The sequence below is a fragment of the Acanthochromis polyacanthus genome, chromosome 23 (genome assembly GCF_021347895.1).
Source record: "Acanthochromis polyacanthus isolate Apoly-LR-REF ecotype Palm Island chromosome 23, KAUST_Apoly_ChrSc, whole genome shotgun sequence".
NCBI lineage: Eukaryota > Metazoa > Chordata > Actinopteri > Pomacentridae > Acanthochromis > Acanthochromis polyacanthus.
This window is the reverse complement of record NC_067135.1, coordinates 1914737-1939487: the sequence shown is the minus strand read 5'-3', so window position 1 is coordinate 1939487 and position 24751 is coordinate 1914737. Positions and strand designations below refer to the sequence as shown.

General features: G+C 40.8%; 2 protein-coding genes across 4 annotated transcripts; one reads left to right on the top strand and one right to left on the bottom strand.

Annotated features, from left to right (window-relative positions):
• Positions 1-445: 445 nt before the first annotated feature.
• tmem185 (transmembrane protein 185) lies at positions 446-7478 on the top strand. Of its 2 annotated transcripts, XM_022220913.2 has the most exons (7): positions 453-681; positions 2028-2204; positions 2335-2542; positions 3188-3271; positions 3609-3785; positions 4755-4878; positions 5547-7478. In XM_022220913.2, the coding sequence occupies exons 1-7, from the start codon at positions 644-646 to the stop codon at positions 5795-5797; spliced, it is 1059 nt and encodes a 352-aa protein (XP_022076605.1). In that variant the 5' UTR covers positions 453-643; the 3' UTR covers positions 5798-7478. The 2 variants fall into 2 exon arrangements, with proteins under 2 accessions (XP_022076606.1, XP_022076605.1); XM_022220914.2 differs by lacking the exon at positions 5547-7478 and having other exon boundaries at positions 446-681; positions 4138-4878.
• Positions 7479-8311: 833 nt separating this feature from the next.
• mus81 (MUS81 structure-specific endonuclease subunit) lies at positions 8312-19853 on the bottom strand. Of its 2 annotated transcripts, none has more exons than XM_051943723.1 (16): positions 19415-19853; positions 17236-17365; positions 16570-16676; positions 16314-16445; positions 15827-15907; positions 15519-15607; positions 14913-15080; positions 14678-14842; positions 14421-14548; positions 13419-13531; positions 13113-13232; positions 11846-11941; positions 11513-11638; positions 11330-11433; positions 9466-9549; positions 8312-8559 (listed from the first exon to the last, which is right to left on the bottom strand). In XM_051943723.1, the coding sequence occupies exons 1-16, from the start codon at positions 19601-19603 to the stop codon at positions 8493-8495; spliced, it is 1899 nt and encodes a 632-aa protein (XP_051799683.1). In that variant the 5' UTR covers positions 19604-19853; the 3' UTR covers positions 8312-8492. The 2 variants fall into 2 exon arrangements, with proteins under 2 accessions (XP_051799683.1, XP_051799684.1); XM_051943724.1 differs by having other exon boundaries at positions 16591-16676.
• Positions 19854-24751: the final 4898 nt, after the last annotated feature.

Genomic DNA, 24751 nt, shown 5'->3' with positions numbered 1-24751 from the left:
CTGTTTTGCAACAGTCATTTTGTCGTGCGTACAGTTCAGCAAAAGTTAAATATATTCGCTCGATTCAAAAACATTATTAACCTCTTAAGACCAAAGCTTTGGTCTGACTTATATTTTAAATTTCTTCCAGTTATTTTTCATAAGGAGAAACCAATAAATATAACAAGTGGATAATATCCAATATCTGATTATTACGTTTGTTATATTTATATTGAATTTATATTGTTATTATTAGTAGTAATCGTATTAGTTTTAGTGTTATTCTTGTTGTTGTTGTTGTTAATATTATTGTTAATATGCTCTCTTGGAGGGAGGGCCTTGAAAAAACAACAGCTAAGAAAGACTTGAAAGTATGATTTAAGAATAAAAATAATTTTAAAAAATCAGTCTGCAAAAAAAATTAATCGGAAAAGGAACATCCGGGTCTTACTCTGCCGAAAAGACTTCGGCTTCTGTCGGGTGATCACGTGGTTTCCGAGGAAACGCTCGTCCAGAAAATAAAAACAGACGAGTTAGCATCGAGCTCGTAATGAACCCGAGAGAAAAAGCTCCGCTGCCGCCGACATTACGATGTGTAGCGTTCAGGAAAGACGCGGACAACACGGGAAACTAATGTAGTGTCGCTGACAAGCCTCTCTGCATCATGAATTTAAGAGGACTCTTTCAGGACTTCAACCCCAGGTAACGTTAGCTACGACTTAGCTAGCACTTTAGCTAGCCGTGTCGCTAGTTAGCATAGCCTGGCTGATTAGTTTTCTGACAACAAACAAAACGTGTGTGCCTGAAATGTGTGAAACTCTCGATACCTGTTCTGGTGTCACACCTCGCCGTTTAAACACCTGTAAACACAGCTGACAATGTTACCAGGAGCTGTCCTGCTAAACAAGGCCCGGCTAACATGCTAGCTGAAATAGCGCAGAGGATTTGGTAGCTAAAGCTCGCTGTAATGGTAACTCACGTTGGCTGGAGCTATTTAATCAATTCTTTACGCATGTTTAGCTAGAATGGACGAGGCTATTTGTTCTTTTGTGGGTAACTGAACTGTACAGTCCGTCAACAACAATGGCTACAGACTTTTAAAGATATGAGAAAGGAAAAAAACGTACTTGGACAAAGAAAAGTAATTAAAAAAGGACATTGAGGTATTTGGGGGTGCTTAAGTTTGATGTGGGGCAGACTGGAAAGTACAAAAATCTGCTAAGAGTCGAAAACAAATCAAAAAATATCTATACAATATTCAAACATTGGTGTCAGTGTAGACTATGTTTAAGTAAATTGTGTGTGTTTACATGCATTTAATAGATATACAGAAGTAGACAATCATAGAAGCTAAAATTTAATAATGGTAATTATTTAAGGGAGTGAAAGCTGTCTTAATGAACTGTACTGATGATATAATTACACAAGAAAGGCCACATGGATCAGTTAAATATCTTGGCTCATGAAATTGATGCTCAGTGTGATGTCTGAAAAGAAGCTTTAAGGAAGATGTTCTGTGAGTAGGAGACTTTCTGCAGCCTCAACATTCAAATTACAAGAAACAAAGCTTGTAAAGGGTTGAAATGTGAAGATGATCACACATGATACAGCTCACGTCAGGAGTTGAGGAACGGGTGATAATCAGACTTATGGGAGAGCTGAGATGCTTGTTGGTCAGGTTAAAAAGTCTTTGGGACACCTGTAGCTAACCTGGGTAGCAGCTGAGTTCATTGTAGGCTACAATAAATCTACAACTGGACTAAAGATCACTGATTCTGTTTCATTTTTCTTTCTCTCAAATGCGTAGCTGTCAGAATAAATGCATCACCAGCTAATACAGTCCTATTAGATCAGTGCTAAAGTTGTAGAATAGCAGTCCTGTTGCTGCATTTATACAAAAGGTGTCAAATAGAAGTATTTAGAATATTATAAACAATTTGTAGAAGTATAACCTGTGAAAACGGTGAGATAGCTTGTTTGTTTTGGTGAGATCACTGTAATAACAGTGGTGTAACTGGTGCAAATGTTCCTCCTGTCCTGTGTTGCAGTAAGTTCCTGATCTACTCGTGCCTGCTCCTGTTCTCCGTGCTGCTGTCCCTGAGGCTGGATGGAGTCATCCAGTGGAGCTACTGGGCGGTGTTCACTCCCATATGGCTGTGGAAGCTGCTGGTCATCATCGGGGCGTCCGTGGGCACCGGAGTCTGGGCTCATAACCCTCAGTACAGGTAGACCCGCTCACATGTGGTGAATGTCACATCTAAACAGAGCAGCTGGAGTTCAGACAGGCTCCACTTACTTTAGGACGGTGTTTCTCAAAGTGTGGGAATTAATTAGCTGAACTGTGTCTGCTGTCAGGGCTGAAGGGGAGACCTGTGTGGAGTTTAAAGCCATGCTGATCGCCGTGGGCCTCCACGTCCTGCTGCTGATGTTTGAGGTGTTGGTGTGTGACCGAGTGCAACGAGGACACTACTTCTGGCTGCTCGTCTTCATGCCGCTCTTCTTTGTGTCGCCTGTTTCAGTCGCAGCATGTGTCTGGGGCTTCAGACATGACCGCTCCCTCGAGGTACGAATCTGAAATTTAGGGGAAAATGAATCATTCTAGAAGCAGCTCATTCTTTCTCTGATGTAACTTTAGAACAGGGCTGTCCAACATGAGGCCCGTGGGCCAAAAGCGGTCCTCCAGAGGGTCCAACATGAGGCCCGTGGACCAAAAGCGGTCCTCCAGAGGGTCCAACATGAGGCCCGTGGGCCAAAAGCGGTCCTCCAGAGGGTCCAACATGAGGCCCGTGGGCCAAAAGCGGTCCTCCAGAGGGTCCAACATGAGGCCCGTGGACCAAAAGCGATCCTCCAGAGGGTCCAATCCGGCCCTCAGAGTGTAAAAACTCCAGAGAAGCAGGGTTCTCACCGGGATTTTTTTCAGTGTAACGGCAGGTCATCCCGCATGTGCACATGCGCAATAGACGGGAACGGGTATCATAATTGTTTTTTTGTTTCTTTTTTGTCTAGCTTATGTTTATTTTTTTTAGTCATGTTTCTCACTTTTGTAATATTTTCTTTTTTGTTGGTTTTTTTATTGTTTGTCTGATGTTTTTGTCGTTTTGTTTCCTTTTTTCTTGCTTGTGTTTTTGTCTTATTTTTGTCATTTCAGGTTACTGATGATGTTTTGTAAAAAGATTTCTGCACTTTTGTTCTGATCATTTGTCTGCAGCTCGAGGTTCTGTGTTCAGTCAACATTCTGCAGTTTATCTTCATCGCTCTGAGGCTGGACCGGATCATCAGCTGGCCTTGGCTGGTGAGCAACAAGAACATCACACACTGTTAAACTGCTTCGGTTTCTCATGTTTGGAGGGTTTTACTCCCAAATGAAAATTTCACAGAAGCCATTTTAAGTATCCAGACATTATGAAAAAGGAGAATACCTTCTAAAACTTTGACTTTAGCTGATATAACCCAAATAGAAATGACTCAGGTAAAGTCAGATCCTAAATAAGGCAGCATTCCACCTTAACATGAATATTTAGATTAATTCCTCACAGCCCTTTTTGCTCAGCAGCTGTTTCAAACGTGCTGCATGAGTCTGTTCATTGTGTCTGTATCCCACCTGTTCTAACTGAGGGTGTGTCCTGCAGGTGGTCTGCGTTCCTCTGTGGATCCTCATGTCCTTCCTGTGCCTTGTGGTTCTTTACTACATCATCTGGTCGGTCCTCTTCCTGCGCTCCATCGACATCATCGCCGAGCAGCGCCGGACTCACATCACCATGGCGATCAGCTGGATGACCATCGTCGTGCCGCTTCTCACCTTCGAGGTGAGTCAGAGTCACACAGCTGCAGCTTTACCGTCAAACACACACATTTTCTGAACCTTTACAGGAGGTCCTCAGGTTACGACGTCCTCCACCTATGACGTTTCATCATTACATGGAACTATTTGATGAGCAGAGCGGATGAATACGTCGTCACGCGGCGCTATTGTTTCCATTCTCCGGTTGTACTCCACCTTAGATTGTGCTACATTCACTAACTTTTTGGCCTTCATTACGGCTCCCAAACATAAAGCTTCTTTTGTGCTTGACGCAGATGAATTACATCATTTTAGCCACGCCTTCTCAAGCGAATTATTTCCTCGTCGTGCACCTCCAAATTTTTCTAATAATGCAGACGGAGACATGTGGAAAGCATGGCGAAAGAACAGGAGCTCCCAGCAGCAGAAGATCAGAAATCCTGGCATTTCCGTTGCACCTTCTGTGGTTTACCACAACGCTTCTTCTTACTACAAATCACTTTAAGTCACTGTGCCTTCATGTGTACATACTGTGTACTGACTCTTAATGCATGTAGTACTTCTATAGATGTCAAAATATAAGTGTTTTGTTTATAGTATTGTACAGCAAGTTTTTTTATAGTTTATAGTAACCTTAATGTTTATCTATCTGTCTACATTTGAAACTTTAAACTTTTTGCTCACATCATACTTCCTGTTTCACCAAGATAAGTCTCAAATATGTGCTCTCCTGATCCAAAGTCAGTCTAAATGACATGCAGGATGGTCTGGAAATGCTAAGAAAATAGATCTCATTGTTAGACAGAATGTAGAGAAACTAAATCTGAGGTGTTCGGTTTATTTTTGAAGACTGTAAACCTTCAGCATCCATCCTGCTAATTTACTGATGTTTGTATCTGTGGAAACTTCTTACTAGCACCCCAGAAAATCTACCTGTAATAGTCCAGTTTCAGAATGATCTTCATCGTCTCCTGACCTTCTGGTGTCTCCTCAGATCCTCCTGGTTCATAAACTGGACGGCCACAACAGTCTGAGTTATGTCTGTGTGTTCGTTCCTCTCTGGCTCTCTCTGCTCACTCTCATGGCCACCACCTTCGGCCAGAAGGGAGGAAACCACTGTGAGTATTCAAATGGACTCTGCTGCTCGCTGCACGGTAGTTTTAGAACGTAGTTTGTGTACAAACCAAAAGTATTTATCAGGAGTCAGCTCTGATCTGGATTATGCCCCTGATTGTCTAAAATAAATGTTTCCGAAAACAATAAATGTTGATTTTAGTGGGACTTTGGGAAGCCGACGTCTTCAGATTACGATCACAGACGGTCGAGGAGAGAACTCAGAAGAATTCTTCCAGATTGTAGGTCCAGGTGATGGCTCTCATCAAGGTCACCCTTTATGTTGACGAGAGTTAAAGTTCTTTTTTTTTCAGCTCACGTCAAGGTTGTACTTCCCACTGAAAAGCTAAACAAAGACAATGTTTTTAGCTCTCGTCAAGCTCCTCCCTTAAGTTGATCAAATTTTTTTTTGCGCTCATCAAAGTCGTCCTTTATGTCGACAAGAGCTACATCTTTTTTTTTAGTTCTCGTCATGATCGTCCTCTCCGTTGACAAACTTATACAGAGCTAAAACAGTTTTTTCCGCTATGTGAAGGTTGTCCTTTACGTTTATGAGCTGAAACTATTTTTTTTTTAGCTCATCAACGTAAATTGTACTTTACATTTATGAGAGCTAAAACTAATGTTCCCTCCGCTGACTGAACCTCCTGCGACTTCTGTCCCGATCTGACAGGGTGGTTCGGCATCAGGAAGGACTTCTGCCACTTCCTGTTGGAGCTCCTCCCCTTCCTGCGGGAGTACGGCAACGTGTCCTACGACCTCCAGCGCAGCGAGGACCCCGAGGCGGCCGACGACCTGCCCGTCCCGGAGCCGCCGCCCAAGATCGCCCCGATGTTCCACAAGAAGACCGGCGTGGTGATCACACAGAGTCCCGGGAAGTACTTCGTCCCGCCGCCGAAGCTCTGCATCGACATGCCCGACTAGACGACCAGCGGAGTAGATCTACCTGCCCCGACCTTTCAGCCCACTCACCTGAACTCTGCAACTCGGTGACGGCTCCAGACTCCTCACACTGGTTCTGTTCTGGAGGAAACTGAACCCCAGACTCCTAACGTGGGCCCGATGCTGGATCTGTGGACTCAAGAATCTCTGGATCAGAGTGTCTGAATGGAAAAGACACTTGTTCTGTGATGGGGACCAGTGGAGAGACTGTTTGACTTTGGGATCAGTGTTCCCCTCGTTTCATTCCATAGAAAATGAAATAAATCTGCGCAGACCTCCTCACTAACTTTATTTAATGAAGCACAGTTTTATCTTCATACATGAATATTTCCAGAGGTACAGGACCTTTAAGGACGTAGAGTTGGGTCCAGATTTGTCACTTTTTAATAGACTTTTTCCACATTTTTTCTTTAGCCCTTATAATTTGTAGAAGACAGGAGATGGACACAGATTTAGTGTTTAGATTGTGACACCTGGATGGATGTAAAACTGACCTGGTGTCAGTTTTTATCAGAACTCAGATGTGTTTCTCCTCCGAAAAGTTCTATCTGCTGCACTGAACTTCATCCAGAGTAGAAAGGCAAACTGTGTTTCATGAAATAAAGTTCCTGTAGAGGTGATTCTGAGAACGTTTTATCAGATTTAGTTGATTTGTTTTCATGGAGGTGGAAATGGAGGGGTGTGGTTGAAGGAAAAGTCTGATATTTTTCAGGTTTGTTTGTGTTTTCCTCTAATCTCTCCTCATCATCAGACTGACTGATTCCCTCCAGCATCCACAGGTCTTCTTAAAGGTAAAAATGTGTTTCAAAGTAAAGCCAGAGCCGATATGAGGCTTCAGAAACGGACGTCTCCCAAATTTTGCGACATTTTAAAAGTCTGCATCAGATTCGTTTGACAGTTTTATAGAAACTCAACTAATTTTTGGATTTTTGAAGCTACAGACATCAAAACGTCTGAAAATAGACGCTTAAATTGACCAACAGAAGCCTCATATTGGGTGGAACTTCAAAGTTTTAAGGCTTTTTTGCTCAGAATGCTGATTCAGGAGTGGAGATTCAGGAGATACCTGAAAAAAATCAGCCTTTTCTTTAAACAGACGACAATGGAGATGGCACTTTGTTCTAAGAGGAGCCCTGTCTGCCCTTTAGGTTGTTTTTTTATTATTATTATTCCTGTTTTTTTTTTTTTTGTAAATAAGACAACATGTAAAGTTTGGGACCAGAGAGTAAAAATGTTAGAACAGACAAAGAGATTAAATCATTTTAAGATGGAATAATGGTATCAAACCCAGAGACTTTGTGCCAATAATCCTGGACTTTTAAAGGGAACGTTGGGTTTGTTAGACGGCAGTGAAGACCGTTAATTTTACTGTAACCCCGTGAAGTCTCGTTCCTCACTGTGGCTCATTTTTCACTGCGATATAGTCCTCCATGGAAACACAACTCAGAAATCGAATCACATGACCTTAATATGTAGCAGCAGCAGGAATTGATGGGACTCAACCCCCCCCACAGTTTAATCAGCTGTTCCTTTAATCATTTCTGATGGATAAGTCCTGATAAGTCCTCAGAGGTGGATTTGTAGTAGGATCACAATCAGCTGATGTAGTGTTCATTTGTACTCAAAATGACTCAAAAACATGTCTAAAGGATATCCAAAATGACTCAAATGTGTCCCAAATGATTTGAAACTCATCCAACATGACTGAAGATTGTCCAAAATGTGTCTAAAATCACCCCAAACCGGTCAATATGGTTCAAATAATGTCCAAAGTAAATTGGAAAATGTCCTAAAAGACATAAAAATGTAGAATGACTTGAAAAAAAAATCCAAAATGACTCAAAGATGTCCAAAAGTGATTCAGAATTGACCTAAAATTATTTTAAATCTGTCCAAAATGACTCCAGTTTGACCTCATCAAATAACTGATTTTGGACATTTTGTTTTGACAATTATTGAGTTTTTTTTTTTTTAATTTCATTTTGAAGGTCCAATAATGACAAATGCATCCCTGTTGGATCCATTTAATCACTCTACTGGAAACTATTCTGTGTCCTCAACTCATTTCATGGCTGTGGGGGTTTAATTGCTGGAGATACTGAGGCATTAAAATGGTTTCACAGCTTTTAATGAGGGGGAAAATGCAAAAAGTTTCACATGAAATTCTGTAAATTCGCCCGTATTTTACAGAACTTGTGATAACTGCAGGTTTTGAGCTATTTTAGACGTGATTCTGGGTGAATTGGAGGAATTTTAACAACTTTAAGTAATTCTAGGACACATTTTGGACAGTTTTAAGCCATGGTTTTGGTTTGAAACGGCTCTAATGAAAGAACCCCTGATGAGTTTTAAATGAAGAACCTTTTCTTCATCTCCAGATTGCCTTCAGGTTCTAACTACTGTCCGTCTGGAAGCTCAGACAGCTCAAACAGACGCTCAGTGGAAGGATGGAAATGATCCAGCACTCAGGGAAAGACATGATTGCATTTAAATGAGTAATATTCAAAATAACAAACTTTATTGGTGCACATTAGTCGAACTCTTTACAGAAACATAGCAGCGTTTTTTTACATAAACATGTAAATCGGGTTTATTCTGAAAGTTTCACACTGAGGTGAGAGGAGGCTCTTTGAGACAAAGAAATGAGGTCTGTAACTGACGGTTCAGCGGTGAACGTTCATGACAGCGGACCCAGAGTGCAGTAGAGCTGATAAACGGTTCTGCTCAGGGCCGGACCCACGTTTCTGAACAAAAAACAAAAACGACTCCATCAGGAAGACTTTCAGCTGAACAGGAACTAATAAAAGTCATGTTATGAAACCACAGTTTACCTTCACTTTAGGAATATTTTCAGAGTGACAGGCCCTTTAAGCACAGACTTAAAATAAAATAAAAAAAGACTTAAAATTAATAATTATTGGCCTTTGAAGATGGAAAAAAGTACAAAATATTCAATCAGGTTAGTATTGTGTCTCCATAAAGTTCCTGTAAGTGTTTATCTATGGATGGATCCATGTTTCTACTAAAATCTAATCTCTGGTCCACATTTCCCCAACTTTTGAGGCTCTAATAGTAGAATCTGATGTTAAAGTTTGACCAGACAAGGTTCCAGTTCCAGGTCCCAAAATATCTCATAATTTTCCTTAATGACTTACAGTCTGCAAAGGTGATTCAAAATGTTCAAAATTAAACCAAAAAATGGCTTAAAGTGATTAAAAATGTCCAAAATGTGTCCTAGAATTAGTTAAAATAGTTAGAAGTTGCTCCAAATCTGAACAAAATGACTCAAAATGTGTCTAAATTTACTCAAAATTGTCCAAATGAACAAAAAAGAATAATTAGCCATTTTTAATGGACCTTTCCCATAATTTCTGAGCCTCATCACTTCATCAGGACAGCAGATAGACACATGACATTTAAGTTCTGCTAAAAAGTGAGAAATCTGGAGCCACCTCTATGGACTTCAAGTTTCTGTAGGTCTGAAAACATTCACAGTATGAAGGTAAAACTTTGCTTCATTAAATAAAGTTACTGTAGATAAAGAACTTGCTCATTCTGAGGAGGTCAGATTTGGTTGATTTTTTTAATGAAATGAGTTCTTGTTTACACTTGTTACCAACCAGAAGAATATTCCACTGGATGCTACAAACCTTTTGAGCTTCCCGTATCGGATGGTCGACAGCAGCTTCTCTTTCTCTGCTTCACTTGTGCATCGATCGTAGGCCGACATGAGACTGAAACAAGAGCAGACAGAGATTCAACAAATAAAATATCTCTTCTCCACTGTGGTGTGGTTGTGGTCCAGATCTAACCGGTACAATCACAATGAGGCACATTACTTAAAATCCAACAGCCTCCAACCTGCTGTGATGGATGTGACGTCTATTTACTGTCATTACATGTGCAAACTTACAGGTCTGTTGTTTTGTTTCCCTCCTTCAGACATTTTCTGTCTCATTTGTGTTGCTTTGCATCTCTTTGGGACGATTTTTTCTTTCATCTTGAGTCTCATTTTGTGTCTTGGTTTTGTTGTTCCAGTGTTTTTTTTCCTTATGGTCGTTCAGCACAAAAATTGGTGTGCATCGATTTGAACGTGACGGCATTTAGTGCTTTTCATCGCCCAATAAAAATGACTCAACACCGCCTCCTCCTGGCCGCGCAGAGAAGCTGCACAACTAAACTCACCCTCTCCTGAACATAGATATACTCCTGAACATAGACATATACAAACACGTTTATATACACGTTTGTATATATCTATGCTCCTGAAGGCCTTCACTTCACCTGTCAAACGAGGTGTGCTCGCGCATGCGCAGTCAGCTTCCCCATATAAAATCATTGAGGTCAAAAGGCAGATCTCTACGCCACCATCTTGCGTTCCTGTGCTATGCTAATTCTATGCTAATGCTCTCGGTACGGTCACAGAGAATCAGTAAATTGATGCTTAGCGTTCAAGCTAGCTGGCGGGCTAACCGACAGGATGACAGGTTTAAACTACTTCCACGTCTGTCTTTTGAGGAAAAACGTCAGCTTTTGAATGATGAGAGAACAGCGTCTGATCTACCAGAGCTTCCAGCGGAAGGGAAAGAAAATAGTTCGCATTTTCGTCCAAAAGGAAGGATTAGCTCTGTGAATGTGCTACACTGAACCGGCTGTTCTGCTTTCCATGTTTGCTGTTTAGCGGCAACTCTGACCACGTCTGGACTAATGGTGGATATTGTGATTTGAACAGCTTGCCCTGTGCCATAACCACATGAAATTTAAGGTTCATCTAACCGGGGAAATGACATTGAACTGCTGCACCTGCTAACCAGCTAGGATGAGCACTTGGACTTCATCTAAACTGTCTCTTACAGGATGACAGTGTTCATGGTGTATTGTGTCAGCTACACGGTGATTATGGGCAAACATTCCCCTGTTTTATGGAATTCAAATGCTTGTTCTTCATACCTGATGTCAACCAGATAACAGTTTTAATGGCATGAATTAAGGGGCGAGAGGAGCTGCGCATGCGCATAAGTTTGTTTGTTGCTTTTAGGTATTCTTTTATTAAATGTGTATCTGTCCATATCAGCATGTAATCCAAATATCTAAAAACTGGAACTTTCTGCAGACACAGTAGCACCAAAGTGTGAAAGAGTTGCACTATTTTCCATTTTCAAGGACCAATAATAATTCGTTTTTGTAATTTTTCAACATTTTTTGACTCCTTTTGGACAGTTTTTGAGTAATTTTAGATCATTTTTACAGATTTCGGGCAAGTTTAAATTTTTTTGAGACAAATACTGAGTCATTTTGCACATTTCTTTACATTTTTTTTTCCAATTGTCAAGAACCAGTAACTAAAAGTTTGTCCTCTCTTCGGCCCATGTCCTCACCACATTTTATGTCTGTAGAAGTTTTATTTCTGGAGATACTGAGGCATTAAAATAGACAGCCAGAATGCTTGACCTGACTGATAAGAGTGAAAATCAGACCAAGCCTCCTGTAATCAGAACCCCTGATGAGGGCTACCTGTGTGGAGTGCTGTAGTGCTCCAGGATCGCTGCTGCTTTGTCTCCAGACAAACCGCTGATCTGCATCAACTGTCTGGCAAACACCTCCCTCACCGTCTGACACTGAGGAGATCCAAACAAACACACAGTTGATTGTAGAAAGTGTGTTGTGACGTTTTAGTTCAGACTTGTGTCCACAAACCTTGTTTTTTAATGCGCCGTGGTTGAACTCTGTGAAGGAGATGAGAGAGCTGGAGGGGATTCCTCTGTCCTCATCAGCGCTCACATCCCCCTCCAGCTCTCTGGACCGACACGTCAGAGTCCGGTTCTGAAGGACGAAACGTTATTATTAAAGTCTGTCAATCAGCGGATGTGTATATACAGCAGCTTTATTTAATGTTCATACTGTGAATATGCTTGAGGTGGGTCCAGATTTATCACTGATGAAGTTCCGAGGCTCAGAAATGATGGAAAAAGTCCATTAGAAAGTGGTAAATCTGGACCCACCTCTGTTTTTTCCTCTGAGTGTTTGTACCTGGTAGAGTTTGTTCAGGAACCGTGTCATGATGGTGAGATAAGCTGCAGATTCTCTCACATCCTGAACTCTCTTCACAAAGAAGCCATCGATCACCTAACAAACACACACTAAATCACATCAACTGGTTATTGATTCTTCTATTGCTTCTATAGAGGAATGACAGTGTTTTATAGGTTATTTTTATGGGTTTTAATCTCTAATATGTAAAATATTTAGATAAAAATCACACCATAAATAACTGTCATATCTCAGGATCAATATTTAAACTTGCTAGATTAATTAGTAACAAATTGTTATCTTATTTTTAACATAAAACACTTTAACAAAGAAATTATAGCTTTAAATAAGCTGGAAAAAAAATTCTGACCTGCATAAATATGAGCAGTAAAGATTCAAATGACAGATTTTTTTTTTTAGTAAAACTCTCAACCGGCAGTAAAAGTACAGATATCAGCAGATTTCTAAACTGAAAAATAACCAAAAAGGAGAACAAGTGGAGCAGATGTACTGTATTATAACTGTGAAGGAATCAATATTTTTATTGACAGGACTTTATTGATGTCATCAATCAGCTGTAGTGCCTGCTTCTTCCACCAGGTGGAGCCTCTTACTGCTGTTAATATCAATGCCACCTGAAATATCACTTTCCTTTATAGTTGGTGTAATATTAGTTTCAGAAACGTGTTTTCTTTCAACAGTTAACTGATATTTTACAGATTCTCTGTTTTGTTAAGTTACAGATGATATCTACCAAAATCACAGAAAAAAACTGGAAAAGAAACAGAAATCTGTATTTCTATAAGAGTGATTTGTTATAAAATTACAGCTTTACTGTATTTACTACTGTACAGATATTGATGTTTTATTATCAATTTTTGACAATTACAACTTTTTCTGTCACTTTTTTGCTGGATTTTGTTCGTCTTGTTTTTTTACTGATGACAGAATGTTGTCATTTTAACCGGCTGATGAAGCAGAAATACTAGATTTTTCATATTTCAAAATGCCGCTACAGACCACCTTCATGGCGTCTTCCAGGACATTAAAGCTTCCTGCTACCCTGCAGACACTGTTCAGGAATAGTTAGAGGAACACGACCAAGAGTTCAAGGTGTTGACTCAGATTATAATCTGTTGGAGCGTTTGTGATTCATTCAGGACCGGTAGCTGTACTCAAAGATCTGCTGCTGACATCGACCAATCAGAGAGGAGCTACTCGTATGTTAGACGGGCGGTTTTAATGTTGTCAGCTCTCGGTGGGGTACCTGTGTGTTGATGATGGCCTGCTGCAGCGTAGCTTCAGGTAAACTCAGGTGAGAAGCAGCCGTCCCACATTCCTCCACTAAATAAATCGGCCGACGGAGACCGCAGCGCTTCAGTCGGAACTGATGGAGGAAAGACGGAGAAAAGATCGGTTTTCACTTTCAAACCTGTCAGCTTCAAGTGATAATTAATGATCAGACAGCTTGAGCAGCGTTTCCAAACACCTGTATGCAGATGTTCTCCTTTAACTGCTTATTTCAGCTCATCCTGTTTAGTAGTGATAAGAATAGTTTCAGCGGCGCTCTGACCTTCTGCTCTCTGAAGCGTCCGTCGATGATGCTCCCACACAAGTCGTCCATCCTCTTCCTCTCTATTATATAATCCAGGACCAGTTCTCTGCCTGCAGGGAGTCGCAGCTGACCTGAAAACCACAGATCTCACATCAGGCAGATGTTTAGAGTTCTTCTGTGCAGACATAAAGTGAATAGACAGACGCTGATTACCTAGACAGTTTGGATGAAAGCTCTAGCATCTGTCTATCTACTTTATGTCTGAACCAAAGAACTCTAAACTAGTGCATCTAGAAGACATGATGGGCGTTTTTGAGCTGTCACATCATGTAGATCAACTAAACAGTGGAGTCATTCGTATTCTCTGAGGGCTGTTCTCGTTTACGTGGACCGGATGTAACGGAAGTGTCCCACGTTGCGTTCTCAGTCTGCTGTATCCTGCCTCCGAGGTCGGTCCATCGGTAATAAGCTCTGCTGAAAATGCTAAATAAGTTTGTTTTAGTTTCTGAACTTCGACACGCAAGACGACCAAAACGACAAAATGAGACACAAAATGACAAAAACGAGACACAAAATGACAAAAACGAGACAGAAGACGACAAAAACGGGGCGCAAGACGAGCAAAAATGAGACGCAAGACAACAAAAATGAGACAAGACGAGCAAAAAGGAGACGCAAAACAACGAGACACAAACGACCAAAACGAGACACAAAATGACAAAGTTTAGTAGCTAAACTTGTGGCTTTTGTGGATCAGAACATCTGGCACATGCTTTAGTGAGAATGCCTGCTTGTTTTCAGAATAAAGTTCACCACGTTGTCGGCTGCTTTGCTAACTTTTTCGGGCCTTTTGTTGGCTTTATTAGGTCAGTGGAGGCAGGAGGGAGCAGAATGGAGCGAATAAACGGTGGATTTGATGCCATAGTTGAGTGTTTTTAGTGTGATTCTTACTCATTCTGGATGTTTGTGCGGGTATCTTTCAGATTCTTTGTCTCTTTGTTCTTTGCTGTGTGCATTTACCTGGAACAGGTGCGACCTTTTCTCGAGCCACCCACAGGAAGTCGCCAACGTTGAGCTTCCTGACGTCAAAGTTGACTCCGTTTCTCTGCAGCTCTTTGACCAGCTCCTGCTTACGGTGGTGGCTGCCGCTGCAACAATAAACGGAAAATAAACACGTTTAACCGCAGTGCAGGTCTTTGAGAGAGACTTTAAAGGTCTTAAACTGTCTAAAGTCCAATAAATCAGAGTTTTTAAGGTCCTGAATTAAGCTGTGTTACCCGGTGGTCTCTATAAAGTCCACACAGAGTAGAATTTCATAGGTCCCAGGTAGGAGACATCCTCCACTTGGATTTCTGCTGGTTGTCTGTGATTTTTGAGGTTTTTCTGACGTACACAAAGCGTCCACGTCGCTGCTCAGCTGGCCAGCAGCTCCGACTGTCGGACTGAGAGGAGAACAGGGTCAGTTTGATCTGAACAGAACAAATATAAGAACATCAGTTAGAGTCCACTCACTGTGTTCTGTCCTCCTCCTCCTCTCCTTCATCACTAACAGTCAGGTCAACCACTCCAGGACCCTCCTCTTCCTCCTCTTCATCCCCTCCTGAACCGACTTTAGTTTCTTGTTGTTCTGCTGCTGCCAGACGCTCGGCCAAAGCCAGACCTCCTTCTGTCAGAGAATACCTGAAACACAGAGCATTAAAGAGCTGATTCAGGAGCAGCACTGAGGCAAAAACCACCTCGAAAGAACTGCATGTTCACTGACTAACAGCAGCAACACCGGATTAAATACAGCCTTACTGTGAATCCCAACGAGTAAAACAAACTCCACCATGACCAGTGGGGTCATTCCATATAAAAAAAACACCACAAATACAAGCAGAGGGAGAATAAAAATACTTTGCCATGAGAGAGAACTTGTTAACTGACTATAAATTCTCACAAACAGATGTAAAAAAAGACCACAAAGAGGCACAGCATCACCACAAATAGATAAAATATGAGCACAAAGCGATCAGATCCTGCTCACCCTCATGGTTCTACAGGCAAAAAGGCAGAATCCAGTTAATGAATCAAAAACAAACAAACAGAAACACACTTTGTATCTTTGTTGTGCTGTACCTTGCAGGATTGTGAGTCTTAATGAGCAGGTTTTTCTGGATCAGGGTGCTGACTGAAGACCAGGCTGTGTATTTACTGCCCAGATCAGGCTGCAGACACAGAAAAATTAGAAATGCATCTAAATTTATGTAAAAGACGGCTAAGTTTTAGGTCATTTTAAATCGTCATAGGCTTCAGCTCAATCATCTCTGATCTTTTTATCATAAACTATAGGATAGATCAAGATCATCTTTAAAACTTTCCATGTCTGATGCTTTGAAAAATTCAAATTAATGAGTGATGAAGCAGAGGCTCATGTAAGAACTCACCACAGCAAAAGATTTATCACAGAGAGGCTGAGCTTCAGTCTGTAGTTCCAGCTTAAACATAAAACCTTTGCTGCCCGGGATCTAAAGAGAGACGACAACAAGGACACACAGATTTAGAGACGTAGAAGTAAAACAAAACCACGACAGAGAGACACGAAAATACACAGAAAACCATCATAAAATAGCACAAAATGACCACAAAATCAACCACAAAGAAACAGAAAATGATTACTTATTGACAACAGTGACACAAAACAACCACAAAATGACAAAAATCACCCAAAAAAGATACAAAATAACCATATAGTGTCACAAAAATACATAAAATGACGACAAAAAACACAAAATCAACCACAAAGAAACAGAAAATGATTACCTATTGACAACAGAGACAAAGAAACATAAAACCGACAGAAATCAGCACAAAAAGACACAAAACAAAATGCATAGACACAAAAACACACAAAATGGCCCAACAAAAGTGTACCTGTGAGTGTCGGTACAGAGTGAGCAGGACAGCGTAACCTCCAGACCTCCTCTGAGGAACATACTCCCTCTTCTTCTTCTTCTTCCCTTCTGATGTTGCTCCAGCCTTCCCTCCATCACCTGCTGTGTTCTTCTACAAAAAAACAGGAATGTCCACATTTAAATGACCAACATCTACATTATACCTCTGAAATGAGCTTCTACATTCAGAATGTTCACTATTTACGTCAAAAAGAAGTATATACAAACAGCAATACCGGCTCAGCTGTCCTGTTTACCTTCCTGGATGGAGCCATGCTGTTGTTGTCTGTTCTGCCTGCAGGAGGCGCTGTTCTGAGGTCTGAGTGGATCTGAGCTTCTGCACCTGAAACAGAACAAAACATGGAGGATCAGTCCGTGGAAAACCAACCGAAACATGAACAAACTTCCCCTCAGACCTCCTCAGAATCAGCTGATTATTTATCTGCAGTAACTTTAGGAGGCTCTTCTTCAACAAACCAGATTTTATGTCTGTTGTCATTGTGGACAAATTTTGACTCATTTCAGAGATATTGTTGTCTTTTTAGACAAGAATTGGGTCATTTTGGACAAAGTTGGTTGAGGGAAAACTTAAAATAATATTCCAACATTTACATTTTCTTGAAGGCTCCTCTTCATTTTAGTCATTTCAGAGAGATTTTTGATCATTTTGGACGATTTTTTTAGTCATTTTAGAATTTTTTTGTCATCTTCGACAACAACTGAATCATTTTTTGACAAGGTTTTGTCATGGTAGACAAATTTCGAGTAATTTTGAACAAATTTAGACAAAAGTTTAGTCAGCATGGAAAGGTTTTGGGTCATTTTAGACAAATCTTAAGTCATTTTGGAAAAGTTTTAGCTTTTTTAGACCAGAATTGTGTCATTTTTCATCTGTTCCTCACCGCTCTGTCGATGGTACCGCTGCAGCTTTTCGTCCAGTATTTTACAGATGCCGTCTCCAAAGTTCTGCAGGATCTTTGCCTCTTTGGCGTTTCTCAGTGGCAGCGGATATTTATTCAGAGAGTTGATGGCCTGCAAAAAGACAAAAGCACACAAATAAAGATGAAGAGTCAGCTTTTCTGGAGACTTCGTACATACTTTCATGTTTCTGATTGTGTTTGAGAAACTTTTCTAGTTGCACATAAAGGTTTTGTGTTTGCATTATTTACACTGGGCAAAAACGTCAGTGCAGGGTTTAGAATGAGCCAAAAAGAGGAAAGAAAGCATCAACAGGTGGGTCAATTTGTTTCCATTCAAACAGAATTCAAGAAATATTTAAAAAATCAACAAAATCTACTAAAAGTCCCCTCTGACCTCCTCAGAATCAGATGATTCTTTATCCACAGTAACTTTATTTAACGGAGCAAAGCTTTACCTTCATACTGTGAATATTTCCAGAGTTTCAGACCCTTAAAGTCCACAGAGGTGGGTCCAGAATTAATGGACTTTTTCCATCATTTCTGAGCCTCACTTCAGTGTGAAATCACTTCATTTTCTGCATAAATTTTTCATTTTAGGACAAAATTTGAACATTTCTTTAATCATGTTGCAGAATTTTAAGGCATTTTGGACACGAATGTGTTTCTGTTTTCTGATAATCCACCAGAGAAAGCTTTAGCAGTGCATTGTGGGTAAACTTTAAGGCTCATATCAGCATGTGTGATAGGTGGTTGGTCAGAACAAGTTCTAGACAATGAAAGGAGCATTTTTACACACAGAAGACACCACGATTTATTTTCTCTGGTTTTCAGTCATTCTGGACACATGTGGTTGAGGGAAAACTTAAAATAATTTTCCAATATGTGCATTTTCTTGAAGACTTCTCTTCACTTGAATCATTTTAAAGAACTTTCTGATAATTTTGGACACGTTTTTAGTCAGGCTGTCAAAATGAACGTGGATTAATCTGTCATCATATTAATCTGATTAAAACCAGCTGTCTGCCTCTGATTGGTGCAGGCAGTGATAAAATGAAGTCAGGTGCTGATGATTGTCTGTGTGATGGACAGGAGGCGTCCCGGTGGTTTGTGGTCAGATGCACGTTAGTTTATCTTTAAAGTGGAGTTTCTCTGCAAAGCTTCAGGTGTGCCTTTTTTAAAGGTGTTTTTTGCAGCATGACCACACAGTGTTATGGGGCCTGCTGCGTGTGAGATGCTGATGTAGCAGGTAAGCGGTTTTAAAGGATGTTTATTAAAGGGTGTTTTTGTTCATTTAATCCATAAATTTTGTATTACTGTTTGTGCTTTGCAGTGACAGTCCATCTGGGTTGCACCGTCTCCTGCTGTCCGTTTCTGGGTTTGTTAGTTGTAGTTCGTCCACTCGGCCTTGCAGATGAACAGACCTGGGTGCATCCTGTGAGAGCGGACTAACTCTTTCTATTTTGTTAATTTTTTTGTTTATAATTCACTTCCCTATTTAGATCAGCTGCAAGTAATACTCAGCCTTGATCCTGGTAACTTTGAGACCCGATGTAAGTGTGAATTGAATGCAGTGCTGTTTGATATGCAGTGATTGATTTATTTTTTTTAAATCTTTGGTTCATTGGGCTCATGTGTGATCAGTTTCAATAGTTTAGATTAGACCCTGCTAAGGTAAATGAGCTTGTGATTCTATTATCTTTTGTATTGTCAACAATAAATATTAACCATCTACATTCCCTGTTGTCCATTTTGTTTAACGCTTGATCGGTGGTGTCAGGTTTAACTGCTGTTAAATTAACGCATCTGCAACGCATTTCAGGCAGTTTGTCCAAGGTTTAGTCAACTGGGACAGGTTTTGGACAAATTTGGTTGAGGGAAAACTTACATCACTTGTTTAATTTTATATGTACGTTTTCTTGAAGACTCCTTGAGTCATTTCAGACGTTTTTGATCATTTTGGACACACTGCAATTTAAACACTAAATCTTTTATTTAAAATTTTATTCAGGACCAATTTTTCTTTAATCAACTTTGCGCATCAGTATTAGAAACTCCTGCCTGTTACACTGATGTAAACAGCCTCAGACAGAACCTGTAGATCCATTTTGACCTCAGTTTCCTCAGAGCTGCTTCCCACCACAGCTAACGGAGCATAAGGTACCTTCTGGTAGGTGTACTGGGTCTTCAGTCCTTTCTCCTTCGCCTCGTCCCGGAGCTCGGTGAGCCACCGGAGGAACAGCGGGTTCGGGCAGGCGGGCAGGGCTCGTTTCCGACCCAACCGAACCGGCTCCGACGCGGACATCCCTCTGTGTGTGTGACCGGGGAGAGATGACGGGTAGACTGAGGACATAACAGCAGCTTCGTGATGATGAGAAAGACAACTTTAGCCAACGGGAGCTAATTAGCTCTGTGTTAAAGTTTAATAAAACAAGACGCAAAGGCTGGAATCAACGAACGGTGTAAACGGCCAATTTTATCAGAGAGAAAAGAAAAACCGTATTTTTCAGTGCGTGTTCGGTAATAAACACAACTCCCCTTATTAGCAGCAGCTGGCGCCTTCCGTTCAAAGACACGGAGCACTTCCTTGTTTACATCGGTCACGTGATGCGCAGAAGAAGAATGCGCCCAAATACAAACAGCGGCGACATAGGCTACTACAGGTTAACTGAACTGCAACGCCTGGAAACTGGATTTAGTTTATTATAATAGTTTGTTATAATATATTTAATATGTAATGCAGTTAGTTTATATAAAAAAAATATTTTGCACTTTCAGAGTCAATAAAATACCTTCACATCAAACTTTTCCTCATTTCATGCAATTCTGGACACATTCTGAATAATTTTTGGACAAATTTAGGTTATCTAAAAACTGGAACCTTGTCTTGTCAAACTTTCCATACAGATTCTACTGATATTAGAGCCCCAAAAGTTGACAAAATGTTGAAGAAAGACTGTTTTTGTCAGAAATATGGATGCATATATATATATATGTATATACACACACGCTTACAGGAACTTTCTGGGGACACAATGCCACCCTTGGCTGAAGGTTTTGCACTTTTTTTTTTTTTTTTTTTTTTCCCCATTTCTGAGATCAAATACTTATCTGGGTGATTGTGTCCTAATTTTGGATGAGTGTCCAGAAATTTTAGACACATTTTAATTAATTTTGGACAAATTTATTGTCATTTCAGGCTTGTTTGTCAAAATATCTAAAAACTGGAACCTTGTCTTGCTATACATCAAATTCTACTGATGTTAGAGCCTTGTTGACATCGGTCACATGATGCACAGAAGAAGATTATGCCTAATGCGTCCACATGAGCTACTGATGAACTACAAGGGTCAAATGTGTCCACAATTACTCGAAATTCAAAAATGACAATGACTAGTTATTTGATCTCAAAAGTGGGGAAAAAATCCGACATTTTCAAACTTTGGTGGTATTATGTCCCCATAAAGGTCCTGTAAGTGTATATATATGGATGGATCCATACTTCTACTAAAATTCAGTCTGTGGTCCACATTTCACCAACTTTTAAGGTTCTAACATCAGTAGAATCTGATGAGTGGAAAATATGTCAACACAATCTTCCTGGTTTTTGATAGAACAACAGTTTGGCTCAACAAAATAAAGCCCCTGTTTGCATCAATCTTTACAAGTTTTGACAACTTCTAAAGACATTCTGAAAATTTCTACCACACCGAGTTGTAGGGATGAGCTTTTCATCCACAGTCAAAGGTATTTTAATTACTTCATGACTGGCAGCATAAACACAAGCCTAAAAAATAACTGAGGAAAAATTAGATTTATAGCGGTGTGCTCTGTGGTGTTCAAGTGTTTCAGTTTTTTTTTTCTCCTGCAAAATAAGCAGCGGATCCAGTCAGGTTTGTAGACCGTTATGCTCCTCCACGTGTCCTCAGGCTGAAGCAGTCCGCTGGAATCCTCCAACAAGACCCGACAGAGACCAGGAATCCGCCTCACCCTCCAGCAGCAGCTTCTCTCTTTGGTAAACACAGACAGCAGCTCCACAAAGAGGTGGAGTAATTAGCCAGGAGCTGCAGCTCAGAGGGCCTCGCTGAAACAGAACATTCAAACAGGTTCCGTGTGGTGAAATGAGGCTCAGCCGATTGTTTCCCAACTGTTGTAGTTTAACGTATCCGTGTGGGAACATTCAGAGAGACGAAATCTGCCTTAAATCTCAACATGGTAGCAGCTTGTCCATTTTTACAATCAATTATTGTCATTTTGGGCAATTTTTTCCTGATTCTGGATGAGTTTCAGCCAGGGGCGTCACTAGGTTTTAAGGACGGGGGGCTTAGCCCCCAGGAGATGCACAGGATGTGAGTGAACGTTTAATTCACAAGCAGCTAACAAAATCTGAGAAATTGCTATTCCACTTTTTGGACAGATTTAGATTTATTCAGAGATACTTTACTGTGTAAATGTTTTAGGCCACAGTGGCCATGAGCTTTGCTCACAACACAATAATTCAGGGCTGCCAACTTGTGACCTGAGAGTGAGATTTGGTTTGTGTGTGATGCTGGGGGGGTCTGGGGGCCCTCCCCCATAAAATTTTGAAAATTATTGATCTTATTGCCTGCATTCTGGTGTAAATTAAAAGCATTTTGCCCTTTTAAAATCTTATTATGGAGATAACATTAAGGGATAATAAAAAAAACATTCAGCTTAAAAAACAGAGTAAGGGCAGGCAGTATTGAAAATGGTTCTTCATGTAAAATATGGATGAAAGTTCTGTGGCTGGATGAGAACAACACATTTCAGTATTTTCCATAAATATCTGCATAACTGAAATAACTCCAGCAACCACTTTTAACATTTGTCTTGGAGGATTTTAATGTATTCAGCAGCTTCAAGTCGACCACATCAGCAACTAAACAATAAAAAGAGCTGAAGCAAAAACAACACATGACTTCATAACTTAAATGATCCATTCACTGAACAGAATTACAATCAGACACTAAACTCTCTATTAAATGTCAAAACAATCCATGTGACTAAAAACTCAACAGCTTTACAAACTCTGAGATTAAACTCTCCACAAGGATCCAAAATAAGTTGGACTTCTACACGAGAGCTTTAGTTATTCTTCATCTACTTCCTGAAAAGTTTGCTCAATAAAAAAAGAGAAAAACTAATATTTTCAGCTGAACTAAAGACAGACTTTGTGATTTTTCTGCTCACATGTTGTGTTGTTGTAAACTTAACTCTTTAACCCCCCTGGAAACCAGCGTTTGTCCTGTTTTTGTGTCGCTCCTCGACAGCCGGTCGTAATGTTTTTTTTAGCAATATGTTGGAAAACACATTTTCTTTGTCCATTAATCTGTTGATTGTTTTCTCCGGTAATTCATTTCTTGTTTTTGGTTTATAAAATGTCAAACCCAAATATATTCAGTTTACTGTGATAAAAACCAAAAAGATTTACATTCATGATGCAGGAATCAGACAGTTTTGCACTTTTTATCTTAGTTTTGTGAGAAAGATAGACTATATTGCCAAAAGTATTCGCTCACCTGTCTTGACTCTCATATGAACATCAGTGACATCCCATTCCTAATCCATAGGGTTCAATATGACGTCGGTCCACCCTTTGCAGCTAGAACAGCTTCAACTCTTCTGGGAAGGCTGTCCACAAGGTTTAGGAGTGTGTTTATGGGAATTTCTGACCATTCTTCCAGAAGCACATTTGTGAGGTCACACACTGATGTTGGACCAGAAGGCCTGGCTCTCAGTCTCTGCTCTAATTCATCCCAAAGGTGTTCTATTGGGCTGAGGTCAGGACTCTGTGCAGGTCAGTTCAGTTCATCCACAGCAGACTCTGTCATCCATGTCTTTATGGACCTTGCTTTGTGCACTGGTGCACAGTCATGTTGGAAGAGGAAGGGGCCAGCTTCAAACTGTTCCCACAAAGTTGGGAGCATGGAATTGTCCAAAAAATCTTGGTATGCTGAAGCATTCAGAGTTCCTTTCACTGGAACTAAGGGGCCAAGCCCAACTCCTGAAGAACAAGCCCACACCATGTTCGCCCCTCCATCAAACTTTACACTTGGTACAATGCAGTCCGACAAGTATGGTTCTCCTGGAAACCACCAAACCCAGACTGGTCCATCAGATTGTCAGATGGAGAAGCGTGATTGGTCACTCCAGAGAAGGCGTCTCCACTGCTCTAGAGTCCAGTGGCGGTGTGCTTTACACCACTGCATCCCACGCTTTGCATTGAACTCGGTGATGTACGGCTTGGATGCAGCTGCTCGGCCATGGAAACCGTGAAGCTCTCTGCTGAATCTCTGTTCTTGAGCTAATCTGAAGGCCACATGAAGTTTGAAGGTCTGTATCCATTGACTCTGCAGAAAGTTGGCCACCTCTTGGCATCCTCTGACCCCGCTCCATCGGTTTACGTGGCCGACCACTTGGTGGCTGAGCTGCTGTCGTTCCCACACTCTTCCACTTTCTTATAATACAGCTGACTGTGGAATATTTAGGAGCGAGGAAATGTCACGACTGGATTTGTTGCACAGGTGGCATCCTATCACAGTTCCACGCTGGAATTCACTGAGCTCCTGAGAGCGACCCATTCTTTCACTAATGTTTGTAAAAGCAGTCTGCATGCCCAGGTGCTTGATTTTATACACCTGTGGCCATGGAAGTGATTGGAACACCTGATTGTGATTATTTGGATGGGTGAGCCAATACTTTTGACAATATAGTGTAGTTGATAATGTGTGAATTGTTGCAGCTTGTGAGCCGTAGAAGGTTTTAATGTTTGGGGTCGAGTGTCAGAAAACATTTAGAAACCAACATCAACAAAACACTCAAAGATTTGAACATCATTAAAGGAAATCCAACTTTTGCATGACAATGTCTAATTAAAGGACATTTATTTCCAACGTAAATGGTCTGTATTTATATAGCGCTTTACTATACCTGCAAGGTACCCAAAGCGCTTTACATGATACGTCACATTCACCCATTCACACACACATTCACACACTGATGTCGGAAGCTGCCATGCAAGGCGCTAACCACAACCCCATCAGGAGCAATTCGGGGTTAGGTGTCTTGCTCAGGGACACCTCGAACACGACGGGGCGAGGATCTAACCGCCAACCCTTCGGTTGCAAGACGGCCACTCTACCCACTGAGCCATGCCAGTGGCTTCTCTTCACATCGTCTTCCACCTGGACTGGTTTGGTCGGAGCATGAGCAACAAACATGAAAAACTGCACTTTAACATCAATGAATGACACTGAAGTTTAATCTGTACATAAATGAGACTGAGTCTGGATGTGCTGCTCTGTCATTAACTCCTAAGTTTAGGGAAAGTTCAAACTAAAGAGGACAGTTCAGATCAGACTTGAGAATGAGCTGATTCTGAACAAACATCTCAGACTTTCTAAGCTTCAGCATCTCTAGAAGATATTTGAACAACAAGCAACTCCAGAGATCCAGAAGTTGGAGAGAGTTAGCTTTAGCT

What these genes read in the sequence shown, in the direction of transcription:
- tmem185 (XM_022220913.2), top strand. Translation starts at nt 644, where the DNA reads ATGAATTTAAGAGGACTCTTTCAGGACTTCAACCCCAG. An exon ending in GCTCATAACCCTCAGTACAG is followed by an intron (nt 2,205 to 2,334) that starts GTAGACCCGCTC and finishes GTCTGCTGTCAG; the next exon opens with GGCTGAAGGGGAGACCTGTG. An exon ending in TCATCAGCTGGCCTTGGCTG is followed by an intron (nt 3,272 to 3,608) that starts GTGAGCAACAAG and finishes TGTGTCCTGCAG; the next exon opens with GTGGTCTGCGTTCCTCTGTG.
- mus81 (XM_051943723.1), bottom strand. Translation starts at nt 19,603, where the DNA reads ATGTCCTCAGTCTACCCGTCATCTCTCCCCGGTCACACACACAGAGGG. An exon ending in AAGACTCACAATCCTGCAAG is followed by an intron (nt 15,081 to 15,518) that starts GTACAGCACAAC and finishes TCTGTGTTTCAG; the next exon opens with GTATTCTCTGACAGAAGGAG. An exon ending in AGGCCATCATCAACACACAG is followed by an intron (nt 11,942 to 13,112) that starts GTACCCCACCGA and finishes TGTGTTTGTTAG; the next exon opens with GTGATCGATGGCTTCTTTGT.